The sequence below is a fragment of the Bufo gargarizans genome, chromosome 9 (genome assembly GCF_014858855.1).
Source record: "Bufo gargarizans isolate SCDJY-AF-19 chromosome 9, ASM1485885v1, whole genome shotgun sequence".
NCBI classification, from domain to species: Eukaryota; Metazoa; Chordata; class Amphibia; order Anura; family Bufonidae; genus Bufo; species Bufo gargarizans.
Genome location: NC_058088.1, coordinates 147411797 through 147430602, shown reverse-complemented (window position 1 = coordinate 147430602; position 18806 = coordinate 147411797). Strand labels below are relative to the sequence as shown.

Below are 18806 nucleotides of genomic sequence, written 5' to 3'. Positions count from 1 at the left end.
TTCCTAGAAATTAAGATATAAATGAATAACTGACAGATGGATATTTATGTCAGCTGTTTGTCCCTACAATTACATATTTATAAATAACTAGACATTATGCCCGTCACAATAACAGGCTCTAGAATTGGCCTGGCGCGCAGAGAAGTTGGAATAAGAAAAGGCGCTGTAAAAATTGGTGCTGCTCGTGCATTAGGCTGGCTTATTAGAAGATAGATCTTTTGAAGAATCTAAGAGGTTTGTGCAATTCATACGCTTTTATTAACACCTTCATAGGCTTTTATTAGCTTGATAGGATTTAATAGCTTTGGGAAAGCACTCACCGAGCGCTGTGTGTACAGATCAGAAAGCGCTAAGCACTTCCCCTCCCGGCGGTCATGTGACTGCCGGGGGGCCGGGAGAGTGCAGGAGCTGTCGGGTCTTCTACAGACCTCTGTACTGAGGCTGTGCAGCATTGTATAGTGCTGTACAGCTTCTTTGGGGGTGTATTTCCCCTGTAACTGGGGTTACTATGTCAGCCCCAGTTAAAGGAGAAATCAATAGTAGAAGAAAAAATATATTTAAATGTCCCCCAGAGGTCTTGTATGACCTTATGGGGGATGCAAAGTGTAAAACAAAAAATAGTCTTAAATTAAATAAAGGTTTCACATGTAAAAAATAAATAAATCCCCAAATAAGGGATTTAAAAAAAAATTAGAAAAAATAAAATAAAATAGACGTATCACATGATCCACCCAGTCCGATTAACACCATTAAAAAAAATTATAAACTGTGTCAAAAAAGCCATTTTTGTCACCTTACATCACAAAAAGTGCAACACCAAGTGATCAAAAAGGTGTATGTCCCCAAAAATTGTACCAATTAAACAGTCACCTCATCCTGCAAAAAATGAGTACCCACATAAGAAAATCGCTACAAAACAAAAAAAAAATATAGCTCTCAGAACATGGACACATAAAACATATTTTTTTTTTTTTTAAATGCTATTACTGTGTTAAACTGAAATAAATAAATAGAACTATACATATTAGGTATTGCCACGTCCGTAACAACCAGCTCTATAAAATTAACACATGACCTAACCCCTCGGGTGAACACCGTAAAAAAAATAAAATAAAAAAAAAAAAAAGTTCCAAAAAAGCAACATCACATAAAGTGCAACACCAAGCGATGAAAAAGGTGTATTCCCCTCAAAATAGTACTAGTAAAACTGTCACCTCATCCCGCAATAAATGAGATCCTAACTAAGACAATCGGTCAAAAATATAAAAAAAAATATGGCTCTCAGACTATGGAGCACTAAAACATTTTTTTGGGTTAAAAAAATGCTATTATTGTGTAAAACTTAAATAAATAGGAAAAAGTATACATATTAGGTATCGCCACGTCTGTTACGGATCTGCTCTGATTTTTTTTTTTTTTTAGATGACCTAACAGGTGAACGCTGTAAAAATAAAAAATAAAAACTGTGCTAAAACAACCAATTTTTTGTTCACCTTGTCCCATTTTTCAGCATTGTTTCTAATCGAAAGGGTTCATCGAATCCCTGGTGGCAAATTGATTCCGGGGAGGGCGCCAAGGACTATAATCATCAAGATGTTAGCTGCTTGTGATAGAGATATGATCCTGAGGCATGCACGGAATGCACCCCCCGATTTTCTATAATGGGTGTAAACTTTCTTTTTTTCCTGATTTTTCTAAAGAAGTTCAAGATAAGAGACTTATTTAGATGTTAAAAAACGTCTTCAGGGCAAGGACATTAAGTACTCTTTTTTTGTATCCAGCTAAGTTAAGGGTTGTATTTAATGAAACAGTACTTTTTTTTGACACTCCAGATATGGCCACCGATTGGTTAGATAGGAATAATGTTTAAAATGTTTTTTTTTTTCCTTTATACTTTGTGCTTTTTTGTTGTTTTTTTTGGTTGATGGAAGTCCGGCTGGGGGAGTGTGGGAGGGATGGTCCTAGTTAAGAGGTCTGTTAATGGGGTGCTTGGGTGGGGGGAGGGCGAGGGTGGGGAAATTTTGGTTAAAAAAATGCTATTATTGTGTAAAACTTAAATAAATAGGAAAAAGTATACATATTAGGTATCGCCACGTCCGTTACGGATTTGCTCTATAAAAATGTCACATGACCTAACCCCTCAGGTGAACGCTGTAATAATAAATAAATAAATAAAAACTGTGCTAAAACAACCAATTTTTTGTTCACCTTGTCCCATAAAGTGTTATAATGAATGTGTACCAAAAAATGGTACCAATAAAAATGTCAACTCTTCCTGAAAAAAAACAAGCCCCTGCACAAGACTATCGGCATAAAAATATAAATGAATATGGAGACACAAAAACATAATTTATTTTTTTCTAAAATGCTTTATTATGTAAAACTGAAACAAACAAAGTAGACATATTTGATATCATTGCATCCTTAACAACCTGCTCTATAAAAATAACACCTGATCCACCCTATCAGATGAATGTTGTAAAAAATAAAAAGTGCCAAAACGTAAAATGTAATATAGAGCAATTAAAAATCATATGTATGTCATCCAGCACAAGTCCCGTGCACAAGGAAGTGAGGACGTGATGACGTGAGTGGTAACGTCACGCTCTCCCTCCTCCCTCAACGCCGGCGCATCTCGGAATTATGCACCACACTGAATACTTTGCTGGATCGCAGTCTTGAAGTAGCGCTGACCCCTTCACTGCTCTACGGACGCCGAGCTACATCGGGGATAGAGGTTCCCTTACTTGCCTTGGGACTGAATGCGCGGTGTCCAGGGCGCTGTTCCCCCGTTTTGTTTGCTGTGGCGTTTCCCTCCATGTGTTTTCCGGCCTGACTGGGCTGGTTTGATCCCCGGCTGTCTGTCGTCCGGTTGTCTCCCTGCCGCTGGGGAGGGTGGGCTGCGATGCGTCCTACGTTGAGGTGGGGAACGGAGTGAGGCTTGAGGAGAGTGGTACCTGGGCACTTTAGGATAAATTAATGACTATAAGAATACTTACATGGAATGTTCAGGGTCTTGGGGAGATGGTAAAAAGACAGGCGGTATTAGGTTTGATACGCAGACATCTGCCAGCTACTGTTTGTTAGGTTGAAACTCATTTTTCACAGCAGATGATCCCCTGACTTGGGGGGAAGTGGGCTACACAGGTTTATAATTCCACATATACTACTCCATTCCAGAGGAGTTACAGTACTGATTCACAAACAGATAAATTTTTTATGTTTGGCATCCTCTATGGACAAACGGGGGAGTAATGTTTTTCTTTATGGTAGGCTTGATGGGAAGTTATGTATCTTGGCTTTTATTTATATTCCCCCTCTGTTTTCTAGGCAGGTACTGAATCGTCTGATGGCCTTTGTGGATCAGTGGCCTGATTGCTTGGTGATAGTCAATGGGGATTTTAATTGTGTGATGAATCCAGAGGTCGATAGGATCTCTACTGGAGGGAATAGGTGCTCCCTGGCCCAGGGGTCCTCCTTGGCTCATTTTTGGCAAGAGGTGGACCTCGTGGATGTCTGGGAATACCTATTTAATGAAAAAAGAGCTTTCTCCTGTGTCAGTAAATCTGGAAGCTCTATGTCTAGAATTGATAAACAAAGGTTATTTAAATTGTATCAAATGGATGAAATACGAGGCCAGATCCGTTTCAGATCATGTTCCCTTCTTAATAGAGCTATATATGGTTGAGAATGATTCTAGAGTGAAATCCCTTTTAGATTAAATCCCCATTGGCTATTAATAATTGATAATCATAATCAGATAGAAAAGGACATTATTTCCTTTTGGGATAGGAATTATGCCTCAGCTAAATCTCAATATATCTGGGATGCCTTTAAAGCATTTATGAGAGGGATCTTTATTAGTACAATTGCAAACTTGAGCAAACGCTATGCTATGAAGGAGAAAGAACTAGAGGAAGCAGCCGCTGTGGCAATGGTTAGATATGCTAAGATAAAAACAGAGGAAGGTAGAAAGGTTATGCAGAGGACAAGTCAGGCCTTTTCTGACTTTTTTCTGGATAAAGGCCTCATGCACACGGACGATTTTTTTTGTGGTCCGCAAAAGCGGTTTCCGTTGTTCCGTGATCAGTGTCCGTTTTTTCTTCCGTGGGTCTTCCTTGATTTTTGGAGGATTCACGGACATGAAAAAATGAAAAAAAAAAATCAAGTTTGCCTTTGAAATGATAGGAAAAAACGGACATGGATCACGGACACGGATCACGGACGACAATCTTGTGTGCATCCATTGACTTGAATGGGTCCGTGAACCGTTGTCCGCGAAAAAAATAGGACAGGTCCTAATTTTTTCACGGACTGGAAACACGGATCACGGACGCGGATGCCAAACGGTGCATTTTCCGATTTTTCCACAGACCCATTGAAAGTCAATGGGTCCGCGGAAAAAAACGGAAAACAGAACAACGGCCCCGGATGCACACAACGGTCATGTGCATGAGGCCTTAGAGGACAAAAATATTTTTCAGAGGCAGGTCACCCTGGGAAGATGTTGGCTAGGGTAATAGCAAGCCAGGATTCAAAGAAAGAGACCTGCAGTATCTGCATGCCCGATGGTACTATTGTGGAAGATCAGGAGGGAGTAATAGAAGTATTTATAAAGTATTTTTGTGAACTATATAAATCAGAGAGTGTCCTCTCAGAGGCTGCGTTTGACTCATACTTGGACTCTATTTCCCTTCTGGTTCTTACAGACAGGCAAAAAGAACGTTTGGAGATGGATTTGTGTCCCCAAGAGATAGAACTCATATGGGAGTCCATCCAATCCGGGGGAAGAGTTACCTGAGCAGGCCTTCATTGCATCCTCTATCGTAAATATGAGGAGGTTGTTTTTCCCCATCTGTGGAGAACACTCTCTGATTCAATAAAAGAGAGAGTCCTCCCAGAAACAATGACAGAGGCCGTGATAACAGTAATATTAAAGAAGGTTAAAGACCCTAATGAGCTGGGATCTTATAGACTGATTTCTCTCCTTAATACAGATGTTAAACTTTATTCTAAAATCCTAGCTATGAGGCTATCTAGTGTTATGACATCAATTATACATCCAGACCAAAAAGCTTTATTCCTAATAAGGGGACTCATTATAATCTACATCGTCTCTTTTCTAATATACAGACGTCTGGAGGGCCTTCACTATCTATTTTGTCTATAGATGCATCTAAGGCTTTTGATAGAGTTGAGTGGGGCTTTCTATGGAGAGTGCTTCATAGGATGGGCTTTGGCCCTAGGTTTATTAACATGGTTAAACTTCTTTATAGATCCCCCACCGGAAGACTCAATATAAATGGTCATCTCACAAGAAGTTTCCCTATCACTAGAGGCACTCACCAGGGATGTCCACTTGCTCATATTGAACCCCTGACTGCCAGGGTCAGACAAGATTCTGGGATCCTAGGGTTCGGGGTATTGGGAACGGAAGATCGCTTTTCTTTATATGCAGATGATATTTTATTTTATGTCCAACAGACAAAATCTACCTTGTTAACTATCATGCAAACAGGGGCGTACATAGGAATCATTGGGCCCCATAGCAAGAATCTGAATTGGGCCCTAACTCCGCCCACTACCCACCCCTGGCCCATCCCACTACCTACCCTGGCTCCTCCCCTGCCACACCCCCATTGCATTCCTACTGACTCAGAGAATAAAAGGCACAGGTCCGTTTCGCCGCAAAGGGAACGCTGTAGGAACAAAACCCGTAAAATGGTGGAGGAATTGTTTTTTTTTTCCAATTCCACCCCATTTGGAATTTTTTGCCCGCTTCCCACTACATTGTATGCCATACTTAATGGTGGCATTAGAAAGTACAACTTGTCCCACAAAAAATAAGCCCTCATATTGATATGTGACTGGAAAAATAAAAAAGTTATGTCTCAAGGAAGATAGGGAAGAAAAATAAAAAAAATATTATTCAACCCCTATTATGCCCCCCAAAATGCTTGGCCACTGCATACAGGTAATACTTATGCTTGGGGGGGGGGGGGCAGCCAATAGCAGGCCATGAAGGAAATGAAGGAAATTAGCCTCCCTAGCGTCACCCATGATGCTAAGGAGGCTCGTTCCTATTGTGGCCTGCTATTGACTGCCCCCCACGATGTTTTCATTCATGTGACAGGGGGATGCAGTGGTGGTCATGTAGGCATCAGTGACGCGGGTGCCGGGAGCGGGCAAAGTATTACCTGTATGAGGTGCCCTGGCATTTTGGGGGGGCATTATAGGGTTTGAATAACCCCTTTAACTCCTTGCTGCTGATGCTTAGTTTACCATGAGAAAAAATAGCCATTTATCATGAATAATGACTTGAGTATAAGTTGATATCGCTGTCATAACAAGAAATAAAAGCGTAAACATTAACAACAAAATATGATCTATTACACGTTACACACCAATAATGTTGTTAAACCTTGCACACACCAGTAACTCCACCATATAGTGCCTCTCCCATACACTATGCTCAAATAATAACATAATATGCTATACATATAAATAATCCTGCAAAGGGTCCATTTAGACGTCCATAGTGTTTTGCGGTCTACAAATTGCGGACCGCAAAACACTGACGCCGCACATCACCGGCACTTAATAGATCCGCAGCTGCGGACAAGAATAGGACATGCTCAATTTTTTTCCGGAGCCGCGGACTGGAAGTTCAGGGCAGTGGACAGGAAATGCGGATGCGGACAGCACACTGTGTGCTGTCCGCATCTTTTCCAGCCCAATTGAAAATTAATGGGTCTGCACCCGTTCCGCATAATTGCGAAACGGATCCGGACCCAATTAACAGACGTCTGAATGGACCCTTATTCAATGTGCACAGATAACGTCACCATATTCTGTACACAGTGGGACAGGGCAGCTATTAGCAATTTTTTGTCCCATAATTGCCACAGAGTCAGTGCCACTACGCACTGTTAGAGGTGGCAGGGACACTGCAGTGGGTGGGAGATTAGAAGCTGCTAGAGGCTCTATGAGGGGAGTGTGTTCTGTCAGAATACTATACCTTATCAGGTACCACTTAATGCACATGCGCGAAACCGGCCAGGACACACTGGGCCTGCGCTCAGAGCCACGGCTGGGTAGGCGAGGGTGTGCACGTGCGGCTATATACTCCCGTCGGCCACACACATCAGGATTACACCACGCGGGCGCACTCAGGGGTAGGTAGATTTGGACCGGAGTATATAGCCGCACGTGCGCACCATCTCCTACACAGCCGTGGCTCCAGGCGCAGACGCAGTGTGTCCCGGCTGGTTTCGCTGTACACCCCCTCCTCCGGCTGATTCTCGTCACTTCTGGTGCGGCCACGTCACTGGAAGTGACAAGGGTATAGCATTCTGATAAGGAATAGTATTCTGACAGAACAGAGTGAACATAAAAGACAAAAGGTGATGGAGATGTGTTATTAGAGGGAGGGTAGCAGCAGCTGGCATGGGCTCTTTTATATGAAAGGGGAAAGAAGCAGGTGGCATGGACTCTGATAGATCAGGGGGCAGAAGTTGACAAGGGCTTTGTGCTAAGGGATTGGGCACATGAAGTCCAATAGATGATAGGGGCTCAGTTACTGATGGGTGGACAGAACGAGATTGGAGAAGGACAGAGGGTTCCATGGGCTTTGTGAGTGGGTGGCGGTGACAAGGAATACCAAAAGTGGCAGGGGCTCTGTTATGGGAAGGGGGCACAGAAACTGGTACAGGTTCTTTGGATCACAGAAGGTGGCAAGGAGTCTCTGGGGACTTCAGGGAACATAGGAGATGATAGTGGCTGGAGGCCACAGATGGATGCACCTATTCTGTGGGCACAGTAGTAGAGGGGCATACAAGAGAGGTTCTGTGGGGGCCAGGAGGGAGATAATAGGTAACAGCAGGATAGAGGGAGGTGGCAGGCAGCTAGTGTCCTACCTGAGATTCTTTCCTGCTGCAGTATTTTTTCGCGACTGGCGTTGGGGGCGTGGCTTCATGGATGTGGGGGTGGCCGGTGAAGTTCTGTCTGCTTGAGCCTGACACGGAGGGTCGGGACATCAGCAGAGTGTGCTCTATTGTGTACAGAATGGGGGGGGGAGGTTCGGATGGGGCAAGCAGGGCCTGGCCAGGACTGAACGGAGGACAAGTGGGCGTACTTCCTCAATGCCCGATAAACTGTCTGCAGATGTAGAAGGCGGGGCCTTCCATGCACTCCGGGCCCCCCATGCTAGCTGCGTGGTCTGCCTATATGGAAGGTACGCCACTGCATGCAAACGATAAACTCCTTTGGAGAAGTCTCGGGTCTGGATGTAAATTAAATACTACAACTATGCCCTTAGATAAATTTACATTCCCCAATGAGAGTCCTTTGAACACCCTGAAAATCGCTGAGTCCTTTGAGTATCTTGGTATTACAGTTTAAGTTAAGGTAAAAAATTACAATGTGGCTTTGCCCACCTTTATCAAAGGCCGATAGAATATCTCTAGTTAAGATGGTGATTCTCCCTCAGTTACTCTATCTCTTTAGGAACTCTCCAGTTTGGATTGCGGATAGGTTCTTCAAAGTAATCAAAAGGATTATTAACGATTTACTTTGGGGGAGGAAACGGGTAAGACTTAAAGGGACACTGACAGGCCCAATAAGCATATTTAGCTATATATATGACTGCACAGGTCTTCTAATGTGTAATAAAATCATATAAGTATCCCCCCTGTCCACCTTATAAATACAGTAAACTAATGTTTTAAAACCTGATAGAATCGTCTTCTTTCTGCCCAAGGGCCGGCGTTTCAGCTCCACTTGCACCCAGCCAGCCACGCCCCAAATGCCGTTTTAAAGCGCCGCCCAGCTCATCAATATTCACTTCGCTGGGCGGCTTCAGATGCTTAGAAGAGTGCCCGGCGCAGGCGCAGAACGCACAGGCTGAAGTGGCCTCAAAGAAGCAGAGGGGACGCAGGCGCGATGCGATCCCGGCCAGTGAGGCTGCCGGACGCATGTGCTGAAGCTGAAATGGAGTCCGATGCCCGTAGCTTTCTATCTCGGAAGGTCGGGGACAGCAGAAGCTTCCCAGCGAAGTAATTATTGATGAGCTGGGCAGTGCTGGAAAAACGGCAGTTGGGGCGCGGCTGGCTGGGCGCAAGTGAACTGAAACACCGCCCCTTGGGCAGAAAGAAGATGATTCTATCAGGTTATAAAACATGAGTTTACTGTATTTATAAGGTGGACAGGGGTTTATTACACATTAGAAGACCTGTGCAGTCATATATATAGCTTAGGGCTCTTTCACATTGCGTTCTTTTCTTCCGGCATAGAGTTCCGTCGTCGGGGCTCTATGCCGGAAAAATCCTGATCAGTTTTATCCTAATGCATTCTGAATGGAGAGAAATCCGTTCAGGATGCATTAGGATGTCTTCAGTTCCGGAACGGAACGTTTTTTAGCCGGAGAAAATACCGCAGCATGCTGCGCTTTTTGCTCCGGCCAAAAATCCTGAACACTTGCCGCAAGGCCGGATCCGGAATTAATGCCCATTGAAAGGCGCATTGCCGGATCCAACGTCATTTCGGCGCATTGCCGGATCCGACGTTTAGCTTTTTCTGAATGGTTACCATGGCTGCCGGGACGCTAAAGTCCCGGCAGCCATGGTAAAGTGTAGTGGGGAGCGGGGGAGCAGTATACTTACTGTCCGTGCGGCTCCCGGGGCGCTTCAGAGTGACGTCAGGACGCCCCACGCGCATGGATGACGTAATCGCATGGCACGTCATCCATGCGCATGGTGCGCTCTGACGTCACTCTGGAGCGCCCCGGGAGCCGCACGGACAGTAAGTATACCGCTCCCCCGCTCCCCACTACTACTATGGCAACCAGGACTTTAATAGCGTCCTGGCTGCCATAGTAACACTGAACGCATTTTGAAGATGGATCCGTCTTCAAATGCTTTCAGTTCACTCGCGTTTTTCCGGATCCGGCGTGTAATTCCGGCAAATGGAGTACACGCCGGATCCGGACAACGCAAGTGTGAAAGAGGCCTAAATATGCTTATTGGACCTGTCAGTGTCCCTTTAAGTTAGAGCATTGGTATAAGCCCTTGGAGAGGGGTGGAGTTAATCTCCCCTGTTTCAGTGGCTATTTTTTAGCTGCACAATTTTGTTCTTTCCGTGAATGGAATGATAGACCACTTTGTAGGGATTTAGTGAATAGCTCTCCATATGATATTGAATTTAGATCTGCCAGGAATCTTTTTATGAAGTCATGGTACTCTATTAGACTTTGGTGTGGAGTGAAAGGTTCACAGGGATGCACTCCTTTGTGGCATAATCAGCACTTACAAACTTTGGATGAATTAGCTAAGGATCAATATTGGCAAAAAAAGTTATATTTTATGTGACACAGGTAGTAAGTAATGGAGATATTGTTTCATTTACAGAATTATCACAGAGAGAAAAAGCACAGAAATGATTATGGTTTCGGTATTTATTGCTAAGATCGGCACTTTAGAGTATAAAGAAACCAATTAGGCTTCAAATACATACTTCAATACAATTTAATGAATGGGTAGGGAACCTGGATCAGAAGATGAAGATTTCCCAACTTTATAAAAATTTACTTATAGCACGATTTGGCGGTGCCTCCTCCTCTGGCCAGAGGGCTTGGCAAAATGAATGTCCAATGATCCATCTGGATGACCAGGAGAATGTAAGGCCCCTTTCACACGGGCGAGTTTTCCGTGCGGGTGCGATGCGTGCGGTGAACGCATTGCACCCGCACTGAATCCTGACCCATTCATTTCTATGAGACTGTGCACACGAGCGGTGATTTTCATGCATGCTCCTCTTTGTGCGTTTTTCACGTAACGCAGGCCCTATAGAAATGAATGGGGTTGCGTGAAAATCGCATGCATCCGCAAGCAAGTGCGGATGCGGTGCGATTTTCACGCATGGGTTCTAGGTGACAGTCTATTCACTGTATTATTTTCCCTTATAACATGGTTATAAGGGAAAATAATAGCATTCTGAATACAGAATGCTTTGTATAATAGTGCTGGAGGGGTTAAAAATAATAAAAAAGTTAACTCACCTTCTCCTCTTGTTCGCGTAGAGGCCGGTCTGTTCTTTATCTGTGGGCTAAAGGACCTTTGATGACGTCAGATCACATGCTCCATCACCATGGTGATGGACCATGTGATTGGAGCATGTGATCTGACGTCACCTCAGGTCATTCAGTCCACAGCTAAAGAACAGAGTGGCATCTGCGCGAACAAGAGGAGAAGGTGAGTTAACTTTTTTATTATTTTTAACCCTTCCAGCACTATTATACAAAGCATTCTGTAGTCAGAATGCTATTATTTTCCCTTATAACCATGTTATAAGGGAAAATAATACAATCTTCAGAACATCAATCCCAAGCCCGAACTTCTGTGAAGAAGTTCGGGTCTGGGTACCAAACATGCGCGATTTTTCTCACGCAAGTGCAAAACGCATGACAATGTTTTGCACTCGCGCAGAAAAATCGCGCATTTTCCCGCAACGCACCCGCCTCTTATCCGGGCAAAAAACATGACGCCCGTGTGAAAGAGGCCTAACTCTGAATTTAAATTTGGTTTCACATCATTTTAATCACGTTTTGGTACAGTTTAATATTTTACATAGATTTTATGTCACACCTCTTTGGCTTAATAGAAGTGGGATTAGCAATGATTCCAACTGTCCTAGGCTTGATGTTCCTGAAGCGGATTATTTGCATATGTACTGGTCTTGTGCAGACTTGAAACAATATTGGGGGGCTATTCATAAATATATTAAGGGAAAATTGAAGGTGCGGATCCCATTTAACGCTGAATGCTGGGTATTGGGTGAGCTGGCCAAGGTGAGCTGTCAGCAATATTTAAAAAAATCTTTTATTTAAGATAATATTTTTGTCAAGACTTTTGATAGCACGTTCTTGGTTTTCGCGAAACAGTCCCACTATGAATACATGGTTAAATCTGGTAAATATTACTAAGAGATATGAATATATTTTGTATAAGCAGAGAAATACTGAGAAAAAATGGATTAGAATCTGGAAGACTGGAATTCTTAGAGCTTCCTCTGCTCTTCCACCCTTCACCAATACCCCTCGGTCTTGGGACGGAGGAGTGGTAGTGAAGTGAGACGCATCACGGGGGGGGGGGGGGGGGTAATTAAGGTGGGGGGGGGGTTGGGGGGGTAATTAAGGTGGGGGGGAGTAAAGTTGTTAATAATGATATGTTTCATATAATTGTTATTTGAAGTTTAATAAAGTTTGTTAAAAAAAATCATATGTACCTCAAAATAGTACCAATAAAACTGGCACCTTATGCCCTAGTTTCCTAAAAGGGGTCACTTTTTGGGAGTTTCTACTGTAAGGGTGCATCAGGGGGGCTTCAAATGGGACTTGGCATCTAAAAACCAGTTCAGCAAAATCTGCCTTCGAAAAACCATATTGTGCTCCTTTTCTTCTGCGCCCTGCCGTGTGCCCTTACATCAGTTTACGACCACATGTGGAGTGTTATTGTAAACCGCAGAATGAGGGTAATAAATATTGAGTTTTGTTTGGCTGTTAACCCTCGATGTGTAAAGAAAAAAATGGATTAAAATGGAAAATCTGCCCAAAAAGTGAAATGTAAAAATTTGATCTCCATTTTCCTTTAATTTTAGTTGAACACCTAAAGGGTTAACAAAGTTAGTAAAATCATTTTTAAGTAACTTAAGGGGTGTAGTTTCTACAATGGGGTCATTTATGGGGGTTATCCACTATGTAAGCCCCACAAAGTGACTTCAGACCTGAACTGGTCCTTAAAAAGTGGGTTTTGGCAATTTTCTTAAAAATTTTAAGAATTGCTTCTAACGTCCTAAAATTTTTTAATGACATTTACAAAATAATGCCAACATAAAGAAGATATATTGGGAACGTTACGTAATAAATATTTTATAAGGAATCTCTTTCTGTTTTATTAGCGGAGAAATGGGATTTTTTCATAAATAAAGGTGAAATATATTGACTTAAATGTATGACTATCGTGAAGTACAATGTGTCATGAGAAAACAGTCTCTGAATGGCTTCGATAAGTAAAACCGTTCCAAAGCTATTACCACATAAAGTGAGATATATCAGATTTGCAAAATTAGGCCTGGTCAGGAAGGGGACAAATGGCCCGGATGTGAAGTGGTTAATAAGAATTTAATATAATCTTAATACAAGCTTAATATCAGTTTATTTTTTAACATATTAAACTTAATTGAATTACTGACGCTTTATCGGATCTCTAAAAGAATAAAAGGGGATTTGAAGGGGCAGTATTGTGGGTGGGGTTATGGGTAGAGTGGGTGGGGTTATGGGCAGAAAGGGTAGTGGTCACAGGTCACTTTGAATTTGACGAGAGCGGGAGAGGTTATACTACTGACACATGTCTAGTGTTGTTATATTATAATGATGAATGAATGAAGAATGGTAAAATTGATGCCATCCTTGGTTCTTTTCCAGAGATGATGCTTTAACCCCTTCATGCATTGTGGCTTCTTGCCAATGTATTGTACTGAACTGAAACAGAGATTAAACCCTGAAAAAGGTGAAGATCCATAGTGGGACAGAAATAAAAAGTAAAAAAAAAGTGACAAAACATTTTTTTTATAATAAAAAATAAAATTTCAAGCAACAAAAAAAAGCCCCCTCACCATAAAAGTGTTTAAAAAATTAAAATAAAATACAGACATATTAGCTATCGCCACGTTCGTAACGATGTTCTCTATAAAAATGTCACATAATCTACCACCTCAGGTAAACGCCGTAAAAAAAACTGTGCCAAAAATGCAATTTTTTTGTCACCTTCATCACAAAAAGTGTAATTCCAAGCGATCAAAAAGTCATACACACCCCAAAATAGTACCAATCAAACCATCATCTCTTCCGGCAAAAAAAATTACCCCCTACATAAGACAATTGCCCAAAAGGTAAAACATTATGACTTTCAGAAAATGGGGACACTAAAACATGATTTTTTTTTCCTTCAAAAATTCTTTTATAGTGTAAAACTGAAATACATTTTAAAAAAGTAGACATATTAGGTATCTCCATGTCCGTAATGACCGGCTCTATAAAAATATTATATGACTTACCCCCTAAGATGAACACCATATAAAAATTTAACTGCAAAAAATGCCCTTTTTTTCACCTTTTATCACAAAAAGTGTAATACCAAGTGATTAAAAAGTCATATGCAACCCAAAATAGTACCAATCAAGCCGTCATCTCTTCCTGCAAAAAATGAGCCCCTACATAAGACAATCGCCCAAAAAATTAAAAAATATGGCTATTAAAACATGATTTCAAAAAAAATTTAAGATTTTATTGTGTAAAACTGAAAAACATTTAAAAAAGTAGACTTGGGTATCGCCGAATCCATAACAACCTGCTCTATAAAAATATCACATGATATAACCCCTAAGAAATTCCCTAGAAAGAAATTATAAAAACTCTGCCAAAACAATATGACTTAACTTAAAAATTAAAACTGCTAAAAAAATTCACCTTTCATCACAAAATGTGTGATACCAATGCTACCTATAAAAACGTCAACTCTTTCTGCAAAAAATTAGCCCCTACACAAGACAATCGAAAATATAGCTTTCAGAAAATGGTGACACAAAAAACTTTTTATTTTTTTTTACACATATTAGCTTTTATTGTATAAAGCTGAAACAAAAATTTAAAAGACATATTCGGTATTGCTACGTCCGTAATGACCTGCTCTATAAAAATATCACATGATCTACCCCCTCAGTTGAACACTGTGAAAAAAACTGTGCCAAAATAGCCATTATTTGGTCACCTTGCCCCAAAAATGTCATAATGAATGATCAAAAAATATGTACCCAAAAATGGTTCCAATAAAAATGTCAGCTCTTACTGCAAAAAAGATCCCCTGCACAAGACGATCGGCAGAAAAATAAAAGAAATGTAGCTTTCAGAAAATAAAGACACAAAAACATTATTTTTGCTTTCAAAAATGCTTTATTATGTAAAACTGAAGCAACAACAAAATACACATATTTGGTATGGTTGCGTCCGTATCAACCTGCTCTATAAAAGCAACACATGATCTATTCTGTCAGGAGAACTCTAAAACAAAAAATATAAACTGTGCCACAACAGCCATTTTTTCGTTACTTTGCCTCACAAAAGCGTAATATCGAGCAATTAAAAATCATATGTACCCCAAAATAGCACCAATCAAACTTTAACCATATCCCATAGTTTACAAAATTTACTCTAGGGGTACATAAGGGGGTCCAAAATCTGCATAATCAGGATAATAATTATTGAGTTTCCTTTGGCTGTTAACCCTTGATGTGTTACATGGAAAAATTGATTAAAATGGAAAATCTGCAAAAAAAAAAAAAAGGGAAATTTTGAAATTTCACCTCTATTTCGTTTCATTCTTGTGGAACACCTAAAAAGTTTATAAAATCAGTTTTGAATAACTTGTTTGGTGTGGGTTTTAAAATAGGGTCATTTATGGATGGTTTCAACTATGTAAGTCCCACAAAGTGACTTCATAACTGAACTGGTCTTAAAAAGTGGGTTTTGGAAATTCTCTTAAAAATCTTTATGAATTACTTCTAAAATTCTAAGCCTTCTAACGTCCTAAAAAACTAAAATGACATTTACAAAATGATGCCAACATGAAGTAGACATCTTGGAAATGTACAGTAACAAATATTTTATGAGGTATCACAATCTGCAGAGACATTCAAATTTCAAAAATTGTGAATTTTACCAAATTTTCTGTAAATTTTTTAATTTTTTTTATAAATAAAGGTTAAACGTATTGTCTCAAATTTACCACCAACATGAAGTACAATATGTCACGAGTAAACAATCTCAGAATTGCTTATATAAGTAAAAGCGTTCCAGAGTTATTACCACATAAAGTGAAACATGTCAGATGTGCAAAATGTGGCTTGGTCCTTATTGTGAAAACTGGCTTGGTCTTGAAGGGTTTAATATCTAACATCCCCATAGTTCATTTTGGTGGTGAGCTGCTCAACTGTAGCGTGTTGGTCTCACCTCGCACACCTTAGTTGCTGAGGTTTACTTCTCACATCAATGGCATATGGTGCTCTGCAACTTCCACATCACTTGTTCCCAATGGTGCCACTTTCAAAAATACTGCCACTCTAGGCCCAAAGCCAATAATCATCCCTTTTTGCAACTCTTATAAATTGACCCTTTTACCCATGGCAGCAATGTGGGATTTGTGTGCAGACAACGTATCGCACATCATATATCCACCTAGCAAGCCAGCTCACAACATGCGACTTCCTTCATGATCTATGCCCAGCCGACAACGTAAGTAGAAAGTGGTCATAATAATGTGACGTGACTGTCTACGTTCTACCACTGGAAACAGGAGTGCAGTTTGGTTCTCAGATGTTGTGAAAGGGTGCCAGTGGATATCTGTCCAGTGCAAACTACCCAGTGCAGAATAGCCTCCATGCCATCTATAGATATGATCTTTTGTAAATATTTGTTTTGTGGAAGTCAATGAGATCTGTAGACATGTACATACCTTTTGTGTTGCTTAGTTTACTGCTTTTGCTCTAGCTTCCATGGCAATAATTTTCTTTTTTGGGCAGGAATTACTTCTGGTTACTGGTATTATGTATGCATGTAACCTTATCAATGTTTTATTATTTTACAATATATGTAAAATACCTTTTGTTTTTTTTCAGAATCTGTTGCTAGATATCCTGGAGCAGCAATGAAAGACAAAGAAACAGTAGCAATAAGTCACTACCCTAAAGCAGCCATAAGTGGAAGCAAGACTGCAGTTATGGGGACATCTTCCATGCCTAGTGCAGGACTCCTAACATCGTCTGCTGTGACAGCACCTATGCAAAATACCTTTGGATTAACCCAGCACTTTCGAGCCAGTGTGCAACTTCAGAGGCTTAATAGCCAATACCAAGGACCTGTTGACACACAGCACTGGGCTTTGAACAGTCATGTATCCCTTGCAAATGGAGTTGGAATATTTGACTTGGATCGTGTAGATGAAGAGGTCCTCAAGTCTTTGGTTTTGGAGATGGGTTTAGACACAGCCAATGAGCTTCCAGAACTCTGGTTGGGGCAAAATGAATTTGAATTTGCTCCAGAATACTTGATGAAACTAGAAAAATGAAATGAAAAGTTGTTTCACTTTGAATATTGATAGAATTTCATGCTCATGTAATGTTTTTTTTTTTTTTTTTTTTAATCAATGCTGTACGCCAGTTTCCTGGCATACAAAAGTTGCTATTTTTGCACTACTTACAGCACTAATCTTATCTTACACCTAAAAAGTAATGTAATTATAGATAAATCTACTCCAACCTATAGCTAGAACACATATGACATACAGACTGCCCAAGATACAAATTTATTAAGAGACGTGCCCCTCTTAGTATATGTGGTGCATCCTACTCCATCAGGCTTTTGACTGATGACTGGCATATAAAACACCAGTCCCAGTAAATCTTCCCCAATATTTTTAGTGTATGCAATGGTCATGGCACTTACTAATATCAAATTAAACAAACTCAGAACTTTAGAGGCTAGTTACCTTTACCTGCAATATTGCCTCTCCTATCACATTCTAATTTAAATACAGTGGCTCAGAATTAGAAACCCTTTTGATAGCGTCAATTTAAACAGGCTGTCTAGATCACAAGGCCTCAGGCTAGAGCTAGATACCTTTGTCTAGCTGTATAATTGCTATAGACTGGCTTACTGTAAGCCAGAATATTATGCCAGAATTGTGGCTCAATTTTGGCTCAAAATGGTGCATCTCATGTCCTTTCTGCTAACCACTCACCCCTCTGTCAAGCAAGTTGGAATCCATTGTATAAACCCTAATTGCACAGAAATTGTGCCAATTTGCACTTTTTAAAAGATTTTAGATGCAGACACATTTGGGCCAGTGTTCCTTGTGTTTTATATACTCTGCTACGGTACTTTGTAGTATATTTTCAGATTAGTCATTTATGCAATATGTAAATCATTTATTGTACAATGCAATACATGGAGAATGTGGGGAATGTAAGCACTTTAGATATTGTAATGGCTTTAGAAAATTGCTGCCTATATATTTGGTGATGGTCTGTAACGCAATAACTATATCATGTTGTGCATGAGTTCCACCTGCTATTTCTGCAAATTAAATAATTCAACAACTGATCTTCAAAATACAGTTGTTTCTTTCTGTACAAATAACACTGAGCATAGTACAAATAATACTTAGTATAATAAGATCACTGAGCAAATTAGCCAGAGATCCAGTTGAAAGCACGATGTGCACACGTATATTTAAAAAGAAGGTCCATAGAATAACACTCCAGGATGAGGTTTGGACTTGTGTAGGGCCTAAGGAGTGGGACATGACATCACTAAGGAGAGAATTCTGGTATTGTTCACTACCCTTTCATTTCTTGTATTAGGCAGAACAGAGCGTTAGTTGTGCCTGAAATGTTCTTTTAAAAATGTACCATAAAAAGCCAAAAAAGCACATAGATTTTGTGTTTATGGCATTCACCATGTTGTATGTGTCATGATAACTTTATGCTGTAGGTCAGTATGGTTAGGAAAATACTAAATATATTTTTGTTTTCTTTTTGCACAATAAAACCCACATTCTAATAGCCACTGCATTTTTAATTTTTGCATAGATGGTGCTGTTTGAGGGATTATGTTTTGTGGGACAGGTTGTATTTTTCATTATTACCATTTTGGCGTATATATATATATATATATATATATATATATATATATATATAAT

At 40.5% G+C, this 18806-nt stretch overlaps 1 protein-coding gene across 1 annotated transcript in view; it reads left to right on the top strand.

Moving 5' to 3' along the window:
- LOC122919559 (cbp/p300-interacting transactivator 1-like) overlaps positions 1–18556 on the top strand; it is a 37822-nt gene extending 19266 nt beyond the window's left edge. Inside the window, exon 2 of the mRNA XM_044268647.1 lies at positions 16726–18556. Coding sequence (XP_044124582.1) covers positions 16726–17174 — 449 coding nt within the window. The 3' untranslated portion in view covers positions 17175–18556. The remainder of the gene's footprint in view (positions 1–16725) is intronic.
- Positions 18557–18806: the final 250 nt, after the last annotated feature.